At 37.5% G+C, this 22,273-nt stretch overlaps 1 protein-coding gene across 1 annotated transcript in view; it reads right to left on the reverse strand.

The window, feature by feature from the left end:
• plxdc2a (plexin domain containing 2a) overlaps positions 1–22,273 on the reverse strand; it is a 217,247-nt gene that overhangs the window by 36,324 nt on the left and 158,650 nt on the right. The window contains exons 8-9 of the mRNA XM_088643400.1: positions 13,437–13,532; positions 13,163–13,244 (exon numbers count right to left, since the gene is read on the reverse strand). Of these exons, the coding sequence (XP_088499526.1) occupies positions 13,163–13,244; positions 13,437–13,532 (178 nt within the window). The remainder of the gene's footprint in view (positions 1–13,162; positions 13,245–13,436; positions 13,533–22,273) is intronic.

The raw sequence follows: 22,273 nt of genomic DNA on the forward strand, positions 1-22,273 counted from the left end.
AAAGAGAAAGTCACCGTGAATTTATTTAATGAAAGAACAAGGTATTTGATGATAATGCTTAAGTTGTGAAAACTTTCTCTGTCACTATCAGAATGACTGAAGGCAGCTTATACACCAACATACTATTCCTTAGCAATCGGCTGACTGCCCCAGACAAACCAGGAAAGCAGCTCTGTGAGCGACAGGACTTGTCCTGGAAGGCTGGGGATCAACACAATAGCCTTGGACTGTCAGGTCTGCAAGATCTGCCTGCATAATTGAGGGCAACCTTACTGCTCAGTGATAGATTTGCAAGTCCTTGAGCCAACAGTTTTTTTTTACATTTTGGCAAGCTGAATACAGCAGGAGGATATAAAACCACACATTGCTAGCATTACAGTTTCAAGAAAATGTCAAGACCAGCCTTATCTCCTGATCTAGGTCCAACAGATCATCTGTGCTATCAGCCTGCCAATGGCATCAACAGGAGATATTGCAACCAGCCAACCTGTGCCAGCTGGCTGCAGCTGCAGAGGAAGAGCAGTGGAACATCTGCAGCAGTCTATCAGGAGGCCCATAAGCATGTGTGAATGCTGCTGGAATTGTAATGCTCAGGGAGGGTCACATTCCTTCATGAAAATGTATCATGATTCTTTAATCTGTATTTTTCAAATATTCTGTATATTTTGATATCCACATTATGCTAAAAATAATTGACTAAGTCTATCAGACCAGAGAGTTGTGTTTCTTTAGTTTATCAGTATATTTCCAAAACTTGATAGTACCCTTTATCCGATATTGATATCTATCCTCAACATTTCTTATCTAAAATTGAATTTTATTTAATTGTAATTTATATACAATATACAAGTAAAAATATAGAAGTTAATAAATCAGATAAGTATTTTCTATATGACATTCACTGCATAATTCATTTAAATTGAATTTTCAAACATTTTGCATACTGTAGATTCCCCAAAACACTGAAATAAACATCCATTCCAAGATTGTTCTGGAACTGATGGTTAAACTGAGGACTTAGAGTTTTAATTAATTTCACCATACAGGCCAAACACAATTTAGTATGAAACTAGAAGGATATTATAGTCACTGATGTTTACATACAGTAGGTATCTAGGTATTTATGCATGCATTTGTGTTTGTGTGTATTTTACACCTTTTGAATGATCATTTAAAGGGAGAGACAAGCAGTGAAAGGTGACAGTGGAACATTACCCTTGGGACTTTGATATAAAACTCATGGTACTATCTTACTGGAACACTATCATACTTAACAATCAAAGAGATAAGCAGAATATAAATTAATCTCACCTACAACTGCAAGATGGATGAAAAAACACTCTTGTCTATAACTATTATTTCTTATTTAAGCTTTTTGTTCAGCAATATGTACTGTTCAGTGTTTGCTTTCCATTGTAAATGCAATAAAAACAATCAAAATGAAGTTTACAATCTTAACACTAGAACTTAATATAATTATGGAAGCTATTTTGAATTGGATCATGAGTTTAAACTATAGTATCAGAGGAACAAGTAATAGCTTTATTCCATGCTGAAAAGAGAAGAAAGAAAACACAATGTTTTGGCTGTGGAGCCTTCTTCGGGTGTGAGAAAGACAGGGCAGACAGCAAAGATTAAATAGCATTGGAGCACAAAAGCAGGGAGAGTGGAGGAGGTGAGAGCAGGGGAGAGGCAGAGAGGCCACTCAGGTGGTGCGAAGTGAGGAGAGGTGAAAAGAGGGGTGAAGTCGAAACCTGCATGTGAATAGAGAAGATTCCACAAAAACAAGTCTGCCATTGAGAGAAGGGGGAAGGTGTGAGCCAAGTTTCAGGATAATTTTTGTTTCTGATGTCTTTCTGCCATAAGAGTTAAGAAGCCCTTCTTTGAGAACATAGATAGAGAGATCAGTGTGATCATGGGCATCTGAGGTGAAACAATGGGCTTGGAGAAATCTTTAATCTTTACAGTCCTAACTTGTTTTCCGAAGCGGTCTCCTAGTCTCCTTCTGGTTTCCCCAACAGAGATAGCTGGGTATTTACTGCAAGATATACAGTAAATGAGGTTGCTGGAGGTACAAGAGGTCGCCTGGGTGATCCAGAATTGTCCTGAGGGACATTGAATGAGTGTGGTGTTAGATATGTACAGTACTTGCAGGTGATGCAGCGAGCTTTGTTGCAGGGGAAAGTACCTGGTGTGGATGATTGCTGAAGGCGGGCGAGGGAGCTGTGAACAAGAAGGTTACGCAGACTAGATGGTCGGCGATATGAGATGATGGGGCGGTCAGAAAAGAGGGCCCCAATGGAGGGATCATCCTGTAGGATGGAAAAGTTGTCGTTAATTGTCCTGGGGATAGAAAGTGTGTTGGGGTGGTAGGGAAGCACCAAAGGAATGCAGTTGTTAGGCCGGGAGTTCTTGATCGAGTTGATTGTCCCAAGGGTGTTTTTGGCTCGGATGAGTGCCATGTCAATAACATGGGTGGGGTATCCTCTGTTGATTAAAAAGGAGTGCATTTTGAGTGCTTGGTTCTGGAAATCCATGTCATCACTGCAGAGTTGTCGTGGCCGAAGAAACTGTGCAAAAGGGAGAGAGTTTGTAATTGACTGAAGTAGAGAGTTGGGGATGGTTTATGGATAGGTTTATATCTAGAAACGGAAGAGTAGTGGAAGATATGTTAACTGTATATTTGAGGGACGGTTGGTGATGTAGAAAGTGCTCTAACTGGTCATTAGAGCATGTGGCAGCACTGACGCAGTCATCAATTTATTGTTTGTAGAGGACAGGGACAAAGTTAGAATAGGAAGTGAAGAAGTGTTCTTCTACCCGACCAACAAAAATATTGGCATAGCTGGGTCCCATGACCTAGTATCAGAGGTCATACAGCAAAGAGGCACAACAGCAGAGGAGTGGTAACCTTCTTTTAGATTCTCTCTCTAGCTCTCTTTCTTCACCATAGTACTAATAGAGTTGTGTTTTAGGATTTAGTCAGCCACCTACAGTATATGCTAAAACACAACAATAATAGTTTACTGTAACCACCTGTCTGAATTAATGAATATCCATTCCCATTTTAGATTCATACCATGGTTCAGCAGAATCCTGTAATTATCTGTAAAATTGTATAGTTTATCTATTTGATAATATAACTTTTAATAAATATATTTTACAAAAACATTAGAGCTTTGGCTTTTCATGGGAAATCCACAGTGCTTTTCTCTGACCTAATTTCACTGTTTGGACTGTCATGAATTTGTCATTGAAATGACCAGTGAAGTCCAGTGACCGATAGACTATGTGTTTTCTGAAGATTACCATCTTCAAGACTATCTGATCAAAACAATAAATTGCACAAGGAATTGGGTGTTTATTGTACTTTAAACACCACGTAATGTGAATTATAAACCTTTTAAAAATACTTTAGCAAGTTTAGAAATCTCTGATAAAGATCTATTGAAGATGAACCTCTGATAAAGCCAAACAGTGTCAATTATAGGAACAAGTAAAGGTATATTCCATGCTGAAAAGAAAAGAAAAGAGACCAACGTTTTGTCACCTGAAGAAGGCTCCACAGTCAAAACGTTGTGTTTTTTTTCCGCACGGAATAAACCTTTACTCGTTCCTTTGCAGCCTATGCATGCTGATGCAGCTACCTACTTGAATTAGCATCAATTATATACCATGCTGAAAAATAAGACCAAAAGGAATTATCTTAATGAGCCCTTTTTGTTACCTACATTTGGAACTGCTGGAACAAAAAAAGAACTGTGGGTTCGCTTCTAAATTAAATCAAATTTATCCCAATCCCATTTGTGTACAGGTCACAGAAATCCATGGCCAAACCTCTAGTGAAAGGCAAAACTTAAAGAAATGTTATTGGTTCCAATGCACATTTCAGGAGTCCTGTCATATTCCAATTAGGACAAAATAAACTGGCAATATAAAGGGATAATTAATAATAATAATAATAATTGCTTACACTTATATCACGTTTTTCTGGACACTCCACTCAAAGCACTTTGCAGGTAATGGGGACTCCCCTCCACCAATATGCAGCATCCACCTGGATGATGCGGCAGCAGCGATAGTGCAGCAGAACGCTCACCACACATCAGCTATCAGTGGGGAGGAGAACAGAGTGATGTAGCCAATGCATAGATGGGGATGATTGGTAAGGGCCAGTGGGAAATTTGGCCAGGATGCTGGGGTAACACCCCTTCTCTTTTTGAAAAACGCCCTGGGACCTTTAATGACCACAGAGAGCCAGGACCTCGCGTTTACGTCTCATCTGAAGGACGGCGCCTTTTTACAGTGTTGTGTCCCTGTCACTATACTGGGGCATTAGGACCCACATGGACCACAGGGTGAGTGTCACCTGCTGACCCCACTAACACTTCTTCCAGCAGCATCCAGGTTCTGACCATGCTCACACCTGCTTAGCTTCAGTGGGTTGCCAGTTGTGAGTTGCAGGGTATTATGACGGCTGGCTAGCATACTTAATACTTAAGTGTTTAGTGTTAACTCACCTGAAGGTCAGAGCTGTCACCAATCCCCAGAAGGATTCCCAAAACACAGATTTTCAAATATGAAGCTACTGTAGCACAAGCTTGTTTAATTTTGTCATGTGTAGAGTTTGATCTACTGTATGTGTGTAAAAGATTTAATTCTAAATTTGGTTAAGCTTTGCTGAGGAAGACAGGCAGACACCTGATTTTGGCAATTCAGAACCAGTGGAAATGGGGGATATTCATTGTTAAAAATACTATTTTACTACAGTATGTATAGATATATTTATGTGGGTTCTAAATACTGTACATATGCAAGAGTGTCTGTCTCCTAAACATAACATTTATGGCAAAACCTCATATTGACCAGAGCAGTAATCATAATATAAAAAGTCCACCAGAAAAAATACTAATCTGTGGGTCGCTGTTAATCTCTCAGAAAATGCCTTTCCATATGATATAAACATATATCAAAACTTTGATTAAATGCATTGTGACTACTTGAATCTTTACATTGTACATATGCGCAATGTTTTAGAGGATCATGGATGGAGACTGAAGAGAATGAGAAACATATGATACAGGTGCAGGAATGCAAATCAGTGAACATGTGGGATTACAGCCACCAAACACAAACTGGAGTAAGACTGGAACTCTGTGTGGTGGGTAGCAGGAGACACTGTGGTGACCCTGAAACAGTATCTTGAAATGAACTGAACTGAGATGGAAGTAGGATAGGAATTGGTAAAGTAACTGCTTGCTGAAGTTTGCCAAAAGTGAATAAAAGAGAATGGATTCCATACAGAATCCGCAAAAAAGAAGAAATATCAGTTACATTGTTACATTACAGTTACAAGTGTGGGGAGGAGTAAGTGTTGCGGGCAAACACCTCATCAGTTGGGTGCCAATGGAATGGGGGAAGCAGGGAAGAAACCTGTTGCTGTGTAGCAGCCACACCTGGGGAGTGGGCACCAGCGATGGCGAGAGTTGTGAATGAGTAACGTTGTCCCAGTGCGGACTAATGCCACGCACTTGTACCTTCAGGGTACAGGGGACATCAGTGACTGGGGGGACAGCAAAAAGCAGGACTAGGGGTGGATTGGACACTTGACTTAGACTGGACAAATGGCAAAGGGGGGGATGAAGAGTTAAGCAAGCGGGCATAGTGCGAGAAAGATGGGAGAATGTGGGGGATGAATAAGCTTGGGTTGTTCTGATGAGTGAGGGATGGTTGACAGCATTAGGAGAAGTGGAATTAAAGAGCAATCCTCATCACAGCAAGTATGTGGAGTCTGTTTTTGCATAGAGAGGTTGAGGTTGAAGGGCTGCTTGCTTGAGATAAGGTAAATAAATGACTCCCGTCCTGGCTCGATGGAGGTATATGGTCAAAGGTAAGGACTTGCAATGTTGAGTGCGAGAGACATTCTCCTGTCTCCAACAAGCCTGAAATTCCAAATGCTATAAAATCTATACATAGAGTTGTGGGCAGCAAATATTTAAGAGCAACCAACAGAATTTTTATGTTCTCCTGAACTTCTGTTTATCAATAGAATTTGTTATGTTTTCAATACCTGTTAGTATGTACTGTATGTCTGAAATGTAAGTGTAATTTTTGATACAAGTGACTGAAAATGTAATAAAGAAAAATTACCACATTGCCAAGAGAAGAGTATTGTGTATTAACGAAGCTGTTGTATTTGTATATTAAATTTGCACTGAGGAACTATGAGAGCTTTAGAAAAGCTTTGAAAAGGAGAAATTTTGATGATAGTCTGCTTTCATAAAAAATTAAGCTGGTCTAAAAATACTCACACCCCTGTAATATTTCAGCTTTGTGCTTTTGGGCTTGACATCAATTTACCACAGCCCTCACCAGATCTTACTTATAATGGACAGATGGATTAAGATAGCCCTGTTTTTAATTTGTGTCTGCACTAATGTAACATATTTTAGCTGCAAAATACTCTATCTCTGTGATTTTAATAAGTCAAATATAAAAAACACAGAGTGACACATACAAAATTCCCAATTCTGTGTCAACAGTGAAGTCTTCTAACATTATCTATCACATTGGTTAGATAGAAAAGTCTTACCAAGTCACTCAGCAATTAGTGCTGGCCAAGTCTGGGAGATTGTTTTGTTATTGTAATGGAAACAGAATAGAGTGAAAGACTGTTATGAGCTGCTCCAATTACTAATGTCTCCAAATGTTTTGCTTCTTCACAGATGAAGCTGTCTGCTCAGTAAGCCAAACTAAATTCCTACAGTTTATGCAGATTCTTTCCTCCCATCTCTAGAGATGAAGCTGGTGCTTTACCTAAATTATCCCCTGCGTGACACACCGCTCATGTGTTTATTATATCTTCTTTTTTCTCTTTGTGGCCATTTAAGACAGTTTCTTACACACTAAGCTCCACAATTACTAAAGACAAGCTTACCATTCTCAGCATGTTAAAAAATAAATAATTAATATGTTCCATACAGTACATACTGCCAAGCAATATTATAAAAGATCATTTTTATATTACATGAAATAGATTGCTTTTTTCTCAGTTAGCTGAAACCTTGCCATGATACCATTTTCATATTTTCATGTGGTAATATAGTTTCTCCAGTCTGCAGTTAATGGAAAATATCAGCTCACATGGAGACACAGCTGTGTTGCCTTCCAAGAATCAAAAAGCCAGAGGTCAGACTAATAAAGCAACGTGAAGTGGTGGTCCCACAAGCACTCCTCTACCAACTGCTTATACAGCATTCCTGTAAATGTCTCCTGAAATACAGGTTTTATTTCTACTTAAACATGTAGATCTTGAGCTCTTGAAAACACTGTGTATAACTAGAATATTGCAATCTGATGTAAGGCTCTTGGCAGAGTATCTTTTGTTTGTTAGTTTTAATTAAACAACAGGATATCCGGTTAGAACTTGAATTTGAAGGCCTTTCAAAATTCTATAGGAGAGAAAAGTGTACACACTGCACTTTTAATGAAACAACCTCCAGATCAGGAATTGTCCCATGGAGTATACTTTATTTTAGAATAACAAAATAACAAATGGAAATTTTTGGAAAGGGAATGAATTTGCTAAATTTCTGGGCATTTTTTCAAAATAGAAAAAGTTGCTGGAAATCAGAAATATGTTTAAAACATTAGGAACACGATCTTAGATTATTTTGCTTTTTTCCCTCCCATCAACAGAACTGGCCCAGTCGTGTTATTTGCAACAGAATAGTGCCTTCCATAAATACTGGGATGGTAAGGTGAAAAATTATTTTTGCTTTACAATGAAACAATTTGTATATGTGATCATGTGATTAATAAGAATGATAAGAACATCAAAAATACAAATTTTATTTTCTATTTAAATACTCAAAAACAAACTGATAAGGTATGCATAAAACAAATGCAGACAAGATACTTATGTATATGAGAGACTTACTGTCTTCCCCTTATGCAGGATTTACTTACAGTATATTGATATTTTAGCTCTTTCACTTTCTCATCCTGAAATCATGAGGTAAAAAATCAAAGGGGTACAGTAAGATTTAGTGTAGTTCTTCCAATCTGTTTCAATCTATTCCACAAACAGGTTGCAAATACAGCATCAGACTGTCTGGTCTGTCTATGATAGACACGGTCTATCAATTAAAATTCTTTTTAAATATGATATACATTAAGCAGGTGTCTTGTTTAGTCTATGCAAACATCCATCCATCAATTTTCTAACTGCTTTATCCAATATACAGATCCAGCCCTTCAGAATGATCGGGGGATACTGCAGTACTTTACAGTTCAGGTGCTGCAGAGTACCGAAGCTTTTTAAAAATACTCAAGAGACTGCACTACTTTGTAAACCACCAGGTAGGGCAGTGAAAGCTTAATGTGGCATGTGGAGAGTTTGGGCTGTTCCCAGAAAACACAAGGTTTCGAATCCCAGTCAATACTGAGGGACTATCTTTTTCCAACTATAGAATTTAAGTTGTATACTGTTTAGACTTTTATCAATTTTTAACTGTGTACTTCAGCATGTTAAATATTAAACTAATTAAAATGTAGGTATATTTTATAAAAGCAAGATTGCTCAGTTGGATATATAAAAAAGAGTTTATTATTATACTGTAGCTTGTGAACCCGATGTGCCTCTTTCAGGTTTACATCCACATAGAGAAAATCCAAAGGTAAATTTTGGTAGTGGAAAATAAAAACAATAGTATAACGTAATATATGAGGTGCCGTTTAGGCCATTATTTAAACTTCACCTCTCAAACACACAAAAGGCTCTCAAATTCTCCATTTTACCTCTCACATTCATATAAAATGCTCTCACACTCTCCATTTTACCTCTCGCATACACACACGATGCTCTCACGTACACAGAAAACCCTCTCACATTCACTAGTTTTACCTCGCACATACGCATAAAACACTCTCACATTCAATAGTTTTACCTCTTACATACACTACACACTAAATGCTCTCACATTCATTAGTTTTACCACACACATACACATAAAATGCTCTCACATTTACTAGTTTTACCTCACACATATACATAAAACACTTCTTTGCAATGTAAACGTGAGAGGTAAAACTATTGAACATGAGTGAATTTTATGTGTATGTGAAAGGTAAAACTAATGAATGTGAGAGCTTTTTGTGTGTCTATGTGAGAGGTTAAATGAAGAGTGTGAGAGCATTTTACGTGTGTGAGAGGTGTATTATGGCCCAATGTTCGCAGTCCGTCTAAATGCTCTCACACTCTCAGAGTGTGTGTATCAGAATGAATTATTATAAGTAATGGTTTTGTGTTTAAGGATTTCTTCACAGAATTCTTTAAGTTAAACAAAGGATGAAAGAAGGGTTATTTTTACAATTGCGATTAACTGGAGAACAGCTTATCAATATGTTCAAGCCGTACCATGACAGTGAAGACAGACGTGTTACATCTTTAAGTGAGCCAGTGACTGTTGTTTACTATGTTCTGACAATGTTGTGTGGCTCTGCAGGAATTGTTCTGTAAACTGAACAGTTATAGAGGAGACACGTTGTGTATTGTCTCTTTTTATATTTGAAAAACGTTCCAATTTAAATGCAATAAGGAATATATTATTAATAATAATAATAATGAATGACCATGGACAAGCTGTAAACTAAAGAGTTATAGAGAAGTCTTGTCTTTTCAGCTTAGAATTACCTTTAAAGCGATCCTTTTGGCTATATTTTTTACATAGCTGGATGCAAAAAAATAGTTTATTATTATAGCTTGTTGCGAACGCGATGTGCCTCTTTCAGATTTACATCCGCATTAAGAAAATCGATATTTTGCCTTAATACAAATTTCAGCAATGAAAAATTTAACTTAAAATTTTTATTAATAAAAATATTTCACACATACTGTACTGTAGTGGCTTTGAAACCATACGGTATCATACTGTATATACAGTATATTTACACAGTATACGAACACACTGCTGATCATTGCCGTGTACGCTACTGTTTTGGCATATCTGTGGATCTGACTTCATAGGATTCACATGTTTGGAACAGCAGGAAGTGAGACCTGGCGGGATGGGGTGGAGGGTTTTTCTTTATTATACTATGAATGAGACCCTGAGGCATATTGTCCAAGTTTCGGAATTATAAAAAATAAACCTTTGATGAGTTTGAACGAGAGAAATCTTTACAGAAGTCGTGTACTGCACAAAGTACAGTAGGTGAATTTGACAAACAGTTAAAGTCGCTTAAAGCATTTAAAATCGTTCTAATTGTACTGTAGCTCTCATTTAATTGAGCAGAAAATCACCTTGCTGTTATAAGCGGCTCCTTCCTTAATTTAACATCTGATAGGCCCCCAGTAAGCCGAGAGACTAAAACCCGCTATTGATTAAACATCTCTCTGGCAACATTTCTCAAACTGCTCCAAAGTCGGGTACAGAATAAAGTAATCTAAACTGAAAGCCATGATGGACACCACAATTACCCGTAATACAAACTGTATTACCGTAATACGTGTAATACAAAGGACCACCACAAACTAAAACAACGCCAAGTGCAGCATGCGTGAACCCAGATAAAATATCAGCTCCACAAAACAGATCAAAGATCCTGAACAGGCCCCCAAATATACTACATCCTCTCTATAGTTACGGCAAGGTGAAATTGGTAAGAAAATCAAAAATAAGAAACAGCACCATGTCCCTGCCTAACGTAGACATTGTATGACTTTAAAAGCTTAAACTTTAAACAGTATAACTTCAATTATATTCATCATTGTATTAACAGTTACAACAGATACAAATCTTAACACAAATTCCAAACCTTTTAAAACAGAAGCTGTTAACTCTACTTTACACATGCATGTCAAGATGAGGCCCTGAGGCATAGCATCCAAAGTTTTGAAATGATAAAAACAATCAAACCTTGTGTCAAAAATCAAAAGTCAAGCACTACTTGCAAATAATCTGATTTTGACAAACCTTAAAGAGCTAATTTTGCTTGAAGAATTTAAAATCTGTCTGCCTGACTGTATTGCAGCTTATTTCATTGAACTGTTCGGATACCTACGGAGATATCCGATCTAAATTTAAGGTCTGCTTCTTTCACGGTTTTGTTATGCGAAATGTTTTTGACACTTGATAAACTCAGAGATCCTGACTGATTTGACTTTATATTTGCCCAATTAAGCTAAAACAAAAAAAAGAAGATATTCTGTAGTTAATCTTTTTGGAATCCGATTTATTTATTGTTCATTATAATATTGTCAATAATTATTATATTATTTTTTAGAAAACCACTAACCTTGACACAGGTACTGCTGCTGCTGTTCATAGACTCTCCTTAATTTAAAATGCACTGAACTCTGCATGTATAGGAAATGGATGCCATGACAAGCTTCATAGTCAGAAACTTTCCTCTGATTTACTGTACCTAAACATTGCGATTCCTTCTAATATGGTATTTCTTAATTTCAGTCTATCCATAGTAATTTTCAGCTTTACTTTTGTATGTATTCTATCTGCTTTAAAATGAAAGCATCAAATTTCTATTAAACAAATTTCCTGTGGAAGTTAATCCTGATGGAAACTTTTCAAAGATGAAAATGAAATCACAAAAACTTGAATTAATCTTTCAAATACCATAGTCCTGTCATAAGAGAGACAGTTCACATACGCCTGTTTGTTTTTCTATAGGTACTGTTTGAAGAAAATGAAAAAGTCTAGTGATAACATTCCACGGTCTTCTAAATCTTTCATTTCGGAAATAAAATCCACAATGCTTTGAATAATAGATAACAAGTAAAACAATGTCTTGTTCAAAATCAGTCTTATTGTTTGCTTTGTGCCAAAGAGAAAATAAATGTTGGACTCTATGTCTAGAGTTGAGAAGGATGAATAGAGCTTTTGGGGTTCAGTAAGGATTAACAAATGGGCAGTTTTATAATAGAGCCAGTTGTTCAAACAGCTTACTTTCAAAAGCCATATCTCTCCTAGTCAGTCGTAACACAAAAACAAGACAGTCCACACAGCTTTTATCTGAAGATTTCTTACAACAGTAGAACTCAAACAAGACCATCTTTCCCAACTCAACAAAGAAACAAAAAGTGCACCTGAACATATTAGCCGGCATAATGGTCTCTTATAGTACTTAAAGAAAACTTTCACTTAGTTATTGTCAAGGATGTGCACACAACTATGTTACACTCCTCCCTAGTTATAGACAAACTGACAGCTATAGATATCTATGTTGTCACACTGTATTTTAAATCCATAAACTTGCAAGGTCCACTAATTTACTGCTTGCTACAGTGATTGTATGTTTAATAAGCATGGATACATGGTTCTTGAAATATTAAATATACAATGCTGGAAATTCTATCACTACTTGTACTCAGAACTACTGACTACACAATTATGCTATTATTACAGTAGAGTTTTGACATTTGTGAGGGTTCAGTGCAGAGAACGATAGTGAATAGCAAAATTTAAAATATTACCAAATGCACACCTATACCATCACATAATGTACTGCAATACAGCATGGTTTTAAGATAAAAGTTATATAAGGTTATAAAATATATAAGTAACCCTTGCTTATAAGATAATTAAAGTACTAATGTACTGGCTTTCAGTTAATGTTAATAGCATTGATCAACTAAAAGAAACAACAGTAATTGCAAATTTAAAGTAATCAGTTAAAATAAACATGAAGCGTGCACACAAGACCACGCTGAGATGCAGATGCTGGGTTGCAGGTACATGGTCAGGGGGCAGGGAGAAGCTCATTCACTAGCTAGATTCATTTCATGATTCTAGTCTGTTCCGTTGCTAATTTGAAAATGACAGTCAATCAGTTGTAGTCAATCTGCAAGTTGTGTCTTCTGTCGGCTTATCCCACTGTGCTCTTCTTCCGTACGAGACCTCGTCAGCCAGACTGAACCGCAAATAAGCAAACTTACGAATGTTACATTTGCAGATATGAAGACCATACTGTACATGGTACTGTAGTTTGAATTATACCTCAAGGCAGATTTAATAGTTGTAGGTTATTATTCTGATGGGAAGGAAAACAAAAAAACAGAGTGTGTCTACATGCAATACATTATGAGTACACCTGAAAGAAAATGTAAGAAATGCATATATAACCTGTCGCTTTAAACCTTTACCTTTGGAGCTTGTTACACCAGGTACAGTTGAAGCCAATTTCTGATGTGACACAAGGGCCGCAGCTTGTGAACTGGAGGCACGCTGAGGGGGAAAGCAAAGAAGAATTTCATATTAAATGTAAATGATCGTTTGGCACTGGAATAAGAGCATTGGTGTGGCAAATAATTTGGAAACTAATAATACTGATTCAACTTAATTTCATGAAACAGCCACTTCCATAAGCTGCTGCTGTCTGGCTAAACTATGCTCTGAAAACATCCCATACGAACTTACTGGGAAGGGGCAACATCTCGACGGCAGAGAGGTTTGTGATTTTTGTCTTGGGAAGCTCCACGCGGTGATACTCATAGATTGTCCTTCTGCGAACATCTGTTGAAAAGAGAAAATAAATCGTGCTGTACTGTACATGAAGCTTGAGTAAATGGTGAAAGTAGGACAAGAGGTCCCGAGAGAAACTGGGGCAGGCAGATTTGGGACAAAAGATATTTGCTGGGTTTTTTTGCACAGAAAACATCCATTTTTGGAACTGGATATTGAGTTAATTAGTTAATTAGTTTATGATGATACACCAGTATTCTCTCCACACAAGATGAGTCACTAATGTAATGTACTGTATACAGACAGCATATATTTGTATAGATACAGTAATGTTAACTGATATTTTTTAACAAAACAAAATGGTCTTGCATTCTAACTTCACTGTCCCCAGCTTTCCATTGTACGTATTACATAAATGTTATTTTCTGCTTTTATGTCTTCATTCAGGGTTACCACTCACTATCCCAGGTTTCCAACCTGCACTGACATCAGGGAGCCAAAAATCCTATATGGCTATCCTCAAAGATTGCTTCCAATTTGTTTCTTTTCTCTCGCATATTCAAAAATACAGAATTCCTTCCCAGGTGACAATGGGCTAATTACCCACTTCTTAATTCAGTCCGAATGTCAGTTCTTTAAGTGGAAGATCTGCAAGCCAAGACTCATTCAACCCAATCCTGGCAGGACCTATCAAACTCACACCTGTGAAAACTGCTGAGCACAGTCAAGCTCTGTCACAACCAGCTACCCTTACAGCTACGCTGGTCTTCAGATGTAGGTTTTTATTAGATGGTTCATTGAGGAGTCATGTATGAAAGAAATTTTAGTAAAACATATTAAAAAGGGGCGGCACAGTGGTGGAGTGGGCAGCATTGCTACCTTGCAATGCTGGGGCACTGGGTTCAATTCCAGACTTGGGGTGCTATCTGAGTGGAGTTTGTATGTTGTCACTGTATGTGTGTGGGTTTAATCCAGGTACCAGGTACCAGGTACTCCTGTTTGCTTCCACAGTCCAAAAGCATTATAATAGGTTATTTGGCTTCTGGGAAAACTGACCCTGTTGTGAGTGTGTGTGTTTCTGCAATGGACTGCTGTCTCATCCTTGGTGTATCCTGTCTTGCACCTGTTGTTTGCTGGGATAGGCTAGAACAGATGGATGGAAGGATCATATTAAAAACACATTAAAAATCTATATGTGTAACAGAATTAGAGGACACTATTTTATAAAATCTGTCAGCTACACTGGTCAGCTGTTAGAATTACCCCAAAACCAGTTTTGTGGTATGAATGGCAGGTAAATAACGGGCTCCTGCATACAGTAGCTCAAACAGAAGAAGCACACATTCAGAAAGCAGGTTCAATCCTACTACCCAGACATCACCAAACAAACTGAGCTATGCATTCAGCAAGCTGTGTCCAGGCACGCATCTGTCTGAGTGCTGCTCCTCTAGAGTGGGCGTGAGCCACCCCGGGCATTCTTGGCCTCTGTGCATCAGTGACCTCTAGGACCGTTTGGGTGCCACAGAGCAGCCCCTGAGCAAGACAGAAAGTCAGTAAGAGCTGCATTAACCGCGCCAAATGACACTAACCCCCCTGTAACCCCCCACTTTTACACAGTGTGTAAAACAAGTACTTAGTTATTCCTCCTCCACATGTGGATAAGAGAGCTGTGATAACCCCAGTTGAGTAGCAACAGCAGGTTTAGAATTTCAAATATAGAAAACAAATAATAAAACAAAAATATAAAAAATCTTTAAAAAAGAATGAATATAGGAATTGTTGTCTCCAACATTTATATTAAAACAGGTACTGTATGACAATATTCTCTTTTTAAAGATGTAGAAAAAAAATTGCAGAGATAGAGCAATTTATAAAATGCCAGGAAACAGATTTATGACTGTTGTCCATAATGCTACATATGAAGCATGAAACAGAAGCAGGGGCAGGCTGTCAGTGCTGCAAACAGTGAAAAATATTCTCGTGGTTTTCTCTGTTGGGGCTGCTTAGGTGTTGGGAACACAGAATGATACTGGTCGCCCTGGCAATCTGTCGTTTTTATATCTTCCTAATTTATCACCCATTGCACAAGTGAGTGATTTTGGTTACCATTCTAAATTATATTTTTGAATGGTAGATTTCTGCTTGCATTGGCTGGGAAAAAAAAACAATTACTGTACATTTTGAAGATGAAAATACAGCAAAGAAAGGGACCCGTTTTGCAGTCTGATATTATACCTGTTTTTTTGTGTGCAAGTGTGTAACTCATTCTTTGCATATTTTTAGATTTGAATTGAAATTTGAAGTATACATTTTATATTTGAAATTTAAATTCTTATGTTGTATTTTATTTCTTACAGTGTAATAAAATATTACTATTTTATCAAATCATTTTTCACTGAAATGCAATTTCTCCTTGTCTTTAGAATTTACTAAGCACTAATCAGAGAACAATGGCAGACCAGCGGGGTTTCTTCGTTAGTGATTCCATCTCACAATAATATTACATTTTTTTAATGGCATTAACCTAATTGAACACCTTATGTGCTTTTATGCTCTTTGCAGTCATCGAGACCCATCCGTCTATTTTCTAAACCCTTTATCCAATTCAGGGTCGCGGGTCAGGGAGGACATCGAAAAGAGAACACCATGACCGAATTGTGCACAACCTGCCAAAAAATGTCTATGGATTCCACATTGGTCTTATCAGTCAGCATTTGGTTAATGGAAAATGGTTAGTCTCCACCGTGGAAAACATAGGACTGATCAGCTACCGTAACATCTTCCCAGGTTTTGCAAATACCAGTCTCATACAAACTGGTGACACCAATATAACGTAATACACCCCAGATCATCCTTTAATTCTTAGTTAGCTTGTAAATTGATATAAAACAAAAAGTACTGATAAGGGTTGAATGCTAAAACTGGAGTTATATAATTAGTAGAGTACTACAGGGATTTGTGTTAGGACCACTGCCCTTCTTAATTTGTATCAGCGATCTGCTATATATTCTGATAAAGTCAGCAAACTAGTCCTGTTCACAGATGATACCAAAAAAAGGAGGATTACCAAACCCTTTGGAAGAAGCAATCCAACTTCAAAAATACTAAAATTCAAGTCTGAGCAACCAGTTGAAGCATGACATTTAATGTGGACAAGTGCAGAGTGTTGCATGTTACTACAAATATAAAATGGGAAACACTGAGCTTGAAAAGCCTACAGTACATAAAATACGTTCACACTTCATTGTTTTCCTCTGGATAACGTGGCAATGCAATATCAAGGCAAAACCAACATTAGTATATGTACAGTAAAGCAGGGGTGCCCAACCAGTTGATCGCGATTGACTGGAGTGCTTGCCAGTTGATAAATCGCAAGAATGTTTGGCAAAAAAATAAATGGGCTATTAGACTATTTACTTTTTTCAATAGCCTAAAAAATCATTCAGATCTGTGCATATAATGCCATACATTTGACTGCCCTTGTGTGTGTTTAACCCTTGTCGAATGGGTTGTAAGAGTCTCTTCCCTGAGCGCTGGCTTGGAGTGTTGTGTGTGCTGCCCAAGAACGTTCTCTTGGTTATTGCCGCACAAACCCCACATTTGCTACAGTGCATAGTGGAGTGAAACAGACTGGCCGTGACAAATTGTTTGATAAGCAATCAGTTTGATAAGTTTGATAGCTTATTTGAGTTGTACTGTTTGAGCGAAAATAATGAAGTAAAGAATCCGAAAACTTACCGTTACCACAAGGAATGGGAGTATGATTTTTTTTTGTACTTTCAAATCTGAAAAGCTAGTGTCTATGTGAAATATAGAACGAAATTTCAAAACTACATAAAAAACGTATGATGCAGACTTTCCCGCTAAAAGTGAGTTACAAAAATTAAAATCTCAACTAGCAGCAGTCGGTTTTCACGAGGCCTAATACAAGAGGGAAAGCGGTAATCATCGCATCGATCCGTGTGAGCCACGTCCTGGCTAAACACAAGACGTCCTTAAGGGATCGAGAAATAAAAAAGAGTTTGCTGAGGCTTCTGACTTGCTGTTTGGAGATTTCAAAAACAAACATTTTTGGCAAGGTTCAGACAGCTTATGCCTGAAATCAAAGAGTTTCTCAAGTCATCTAAACATGGTGAATATGCCAATTAGAGGATGACCAGTGGCTTCTGGATTTATCATTCCTCACAGACTTGAGCTGCATGTCAAGCTGCATGGACAAAATAAAAATGTAATCGGCACGATCAGGAGTGTCAACACGTACAGTATATGAATATACATACATATATGATATATATGAATAAATGTACATATATGATATGTGAAGGATATATATTAGGAGACTCAGAGACCGCTTCAGAGAACATGTTAGGGCTGTGAGGATGAAAGATTTCTCCAAGAACATAGTTTCTCATTTCACTTCTGATGGCCATGATCATACTGATCTCTTCATATGTGTTCTCAAAGTAGGGTTTCTTAACTCCTACCAGAAAGACATCAGAAACCAAAATTATCCTGAAACTTGGTTCACACCTTCCCTCTTCTCTCAATGACAGACTTGTTTTCTTGTACTTCTCTCGTTTCGTTTCGTTTCGTTTCATACCTCTCCTCACCTCTCTCGACCTCGCACCACTTGATTGGCCACTCTGCCTCTATCCTGCTCCCACCTCCTCCTCTCTCCTGGCTTTTGATTTCCCAAGCTATATTATCTTTGCTGACTGGCCTATCTTTCTTACACCCAAAGAAGGCTCCACAGCTGAAAAATTGTGTTTTCTTTCTTCTCTTTTCAGCATGGAATAAACCTATTACTTGTTCTATTGCAGCCTACGCATGCTGACACAGCTACCCACCTGAACTACTTCATTAGTATATGTAGTTAAAAGTAATACATTTTAATTTAGAGATATTCTGTTACAATTGTCACCACATTACAAAAAATATATTTATAGTCTGTTAGCAGTCAAGAGAAGGCATTAAATGTCTTCCCAGGCTTGAAGGAATGTCGATCATAGAACCATACAAACATAGAACATAGAAAGTGTTCTATGAGAAAGAACCAGAACTTTTCATCCTTAACATGGAAGACTAAAACTCCTCAACTGTCGAGTGAATGGATATTTCCAGAACAAATAATAAAGTATGATCCAGAGGACACAAATGAAATGTGCATTTGAAAAGAAATTATGCACTTTTTCACAAAGGGTTGTTGGCGTCTGGAACAACCACCAGCCTTGGCGTCAAAACGGACACCTTGCCTTCTTTCAAGAATATGACTGGATGAGTGTCACGCCCTCTGCAGCCAGAGGGCGCTCCTTCTCTGTCCTGTCTCTCATTTCCAGTTCTTTGCTGTCCTTCCGGTGTTTCTGTCTCTCTGGGGACATATATTTCCGGGTCTCTCATTCTGCCTTGGTTCAGCATTGACGTTCGGATGTCCTAAGACCCGCCTAGCACCAGGTAGGCCCATGTCCACTACCTGAGGGCATAGGTTTCTATACGGCATTTCCTGAACAGCTGAGCCCAGGCTAACCCCCGTCTCGCCGCTAAGCATAGGGTCTTTTCGCTCTCCTGCCATTCCACGGTTCGTCCTGTCCGACATCCGTGACAATGAGATCCTCACATCAATTTGTTACTAGAAAGCCCATGAACTAGATGGGCCAAATTGCCTCATAACTTACATTGTAGTTTATTTTCTCCTCATGCTCCTTTTTGCAGCAGGAGAAAACACTGGTAGGAAGAGACATAGTATTCTGTAACTAGGTTAAAACTGAAAGAATGAAAAACTGTGGGAATGCAAAAATGATTGTTTTCTTTAGGGATTAAGACAGAAGTGAAACAGTGTATTAACCTTAAATAAAACAGTATTAGCAATTACACAATTACAGTGTGTGGGGTAGTGGTCAAGGCTCTGAACTTGTTATTGTAGGATCAGGACCTGGGTGAGGCACTGCGATTGAAGCCTTGAGTAAAGTACTTCATTTGATTGATTTAAATACCCCAGATGCATAAATGAGTGCAAGTTATTTGACCAAATAACCAAAAATACCAAATATATAAAGTGGGGAGGAGAACAGGTGATAGAGCAAATTTATAAATGGGGATTATTAGGTGGCCATAATTGGTAAATGCCAATGTGCAATTTGGCCTTGTTGTGATAATATCCCTACTCTTTTTGAGAAATACCCTGGGATTTTTGATGACCACAGAGAGTAAGGACATTGGTTTTACGTCACATCCAAAGGATGGCGCTTTTTTACAGTTTTACATCTCTATACTGAGGCATTTAGAACCCACACAGACCGCAGGGTGAGCTCTACTAGTCCCACTAATACGTCTTACAGCAGCAACGCTAGCTTTCCCAAGAGGATTCCAATCCAGGTACCGACCAGGCTCAGACCTGCTTAATCACAGTGGGCTTGCAGGGTGATGTAGCAGCTGGCATCAGAAATGCATGTATTATTATCATCCTATATTTCTTTTAACAGTGGACATACGCTGCAAGGATCCCCTTTTGATTAAGGTTTTTGCCGTTGTTAATGGCAATTATAAGAGTTGCTAGAAATTCTATGAATTTGTTGCAGTTATGATTTATTAATTTAGTTTTCGTATTCTAAAACTAAGGGAAGATATACAGTATATATATATATTTATTTCTATGTTACATGGTTGCTGTCCCAAGACTGAAAGGGAGGAACAGTTCTTAACATCTAGACTGTAAAAATGCTCTTTATTTCCACTGATGGAATTTGAGAGAAATTTCATTAATATTGTTTGGGTCATTGTACAAAACCATTCAAAAACGTTTAGCTTGTCCTTTGAAAAGTCCTTGCTGTCCTGCTGATCTGTCCATTTTCCCTTATAAAGGAAATTCAGTCTGAGAGAGCTGTGGGTTATGGTGTTGTGGAATTTCAAAAGAAGAATCAGAGAAAATGAACTGATGCAGCAATCAATATGTTATTGAGGTTCATCACAAGTATTAGAGAGCTGATCTGAATTCCTGTCAGTGTTTACACTAATGTTAGGAGTATGACATTTCAGAGAAGAAAATTTGAAAGAAAGGGACAGAATTTTTATGAGCACTATGGATGACTCAAACTAAATTCCAAGGTTATGTTGTTTTTTTCAATTGCTCTGGGGAGAGGGTTACAGAATTTCAAGTCTCTGCTATGTACTCTCTTTTTTCCTGCCCTAGAAACCTCCTTTAAGCCTATGCATGTTTTTATTACTCAAATTATTACCTTTCAGCAACCATATTTAAACAAATACAGAAAAGTGTATATATATATAATATATGCAATTTAAAATGTTTATGAAAAGCAAATTCTTTCCAATGTACCCACAGATGAGGTTATCAGAAATTATTTTCCAAATTATTTTCTGCTTAATTATCTAAAAAAGACTTTAATAACATTTGAAATAGGCACCAGAGGCTTCAAACATGAATATGAACATGTTTCTGCACTGCATTAATATTGTCTTATCTACCACACTTAAATATGAATTTCACTCTGTGTAAAAAAAAAAATTCACAAGGCTAGTCATTAAAAGAAATGTTAACCATTTCATATTTGGCATGGATAAGAAGATGATTCCCATAAACAAATATGTGTAGATACATAATTAAATATGTTTTGTGAAATCCAAATATTTAACTTCTACTTGCTGTAATTAGTAACTGTCAATACTAATAATGGGTTGCCTAAAACAAAAATAACTTATAGTTCCAAAATAAATGCGAACAATAGCTTCCAATAACAGAAACTGCAAGGTGGAGAAGATAAGATACTCTCTTTTTCATCTGTATCTCTTAATCTACAAATTAATGCAAGTCTCTACATTTAAAATTTAAATCACACTACTCTGAGCACTTTTAATATTTCACCAAGTCATTTTTGAACAGCATTATGTAGAAGAAAAAATGTTAATATTGTAGAACAGCCTGTTGTCTTGAAACAGGAATAAAATTCAATAAAAAAGTGGAGTTTGTTCAATTTGTACTTTCTTAACTTTTTTCTTCCTTTTGGGACTACAAAATAAATTCAATCCAGTTAACCTTAAAAATTCCATGCTGCAGGTTGGTGATTTGGGACACACTGCATTGGAATGGGTCCAAGGGGAGAGGAAAGCACACAGAATGAATGCACAGCCCATAGTAAGATGTATCATTTTTAAAGCTTCAATTCATTACCAGTGGTGTCCAAAGAAAATCTTTTCCCCTGAAACTAGTCACATCTTATAGCTCAGCCCACTGAGAAAATGTTACAGTACTTGATAAAAATCCTTGTAACTGTTTGAAGAGTGCAAAGCTCCACAGAAAACAGGTCTAACAATACGTTCCCCAACTGCACAATGAAGAGCAGTTCCATTATTTGATATGTCTGTGGCAAGAGAAATTAGAATTGAATGCCTTACTTAAACTGTGACACCACAGTATATCCACAATTTGCAGCTTGTGTGCTAACTAAACTTCACACATACCTTGGCATATAACCCCTGATCTAATAACCCTAATCAAACTGTTCCTGTGAAATATAGATTGTATTTTAAGGCTTTTCTGCTTACATATACAGTAGGAAGGAGAGATTGCAATAATTTGTTAGATCCTGATTACCTTTGGAACTTGCTAGGGGAGTTTAGTCTAACCTATAGTGGCAATGCTTATTAATAAGACATAATTAAGTGTTGCTATGCTTTTCCCATCTCTCTCATCTCTGTGGTCCAAACCTTTTGCTTGTTTCTTTGCAGCCTATGCATGCTGACGCAGCTACCCACCTGAACTACTTCAATTTATATTGTAT

This window comes from Lepisosteus platostomus, chromosome 8 (assembly GCF_059453375.1).
Source record: "Lepisosteus platostomus isolate fLepPlt1 chromosome 8, fLepPlt1.hap1, whole genome shotgun sequence".
NCBI lineage: Eukaryota > Metazoa > Chordata > Actinopteri > Semionotiformes > Lepisosteidae > Lepisosteus > Lepisosteus platostomus.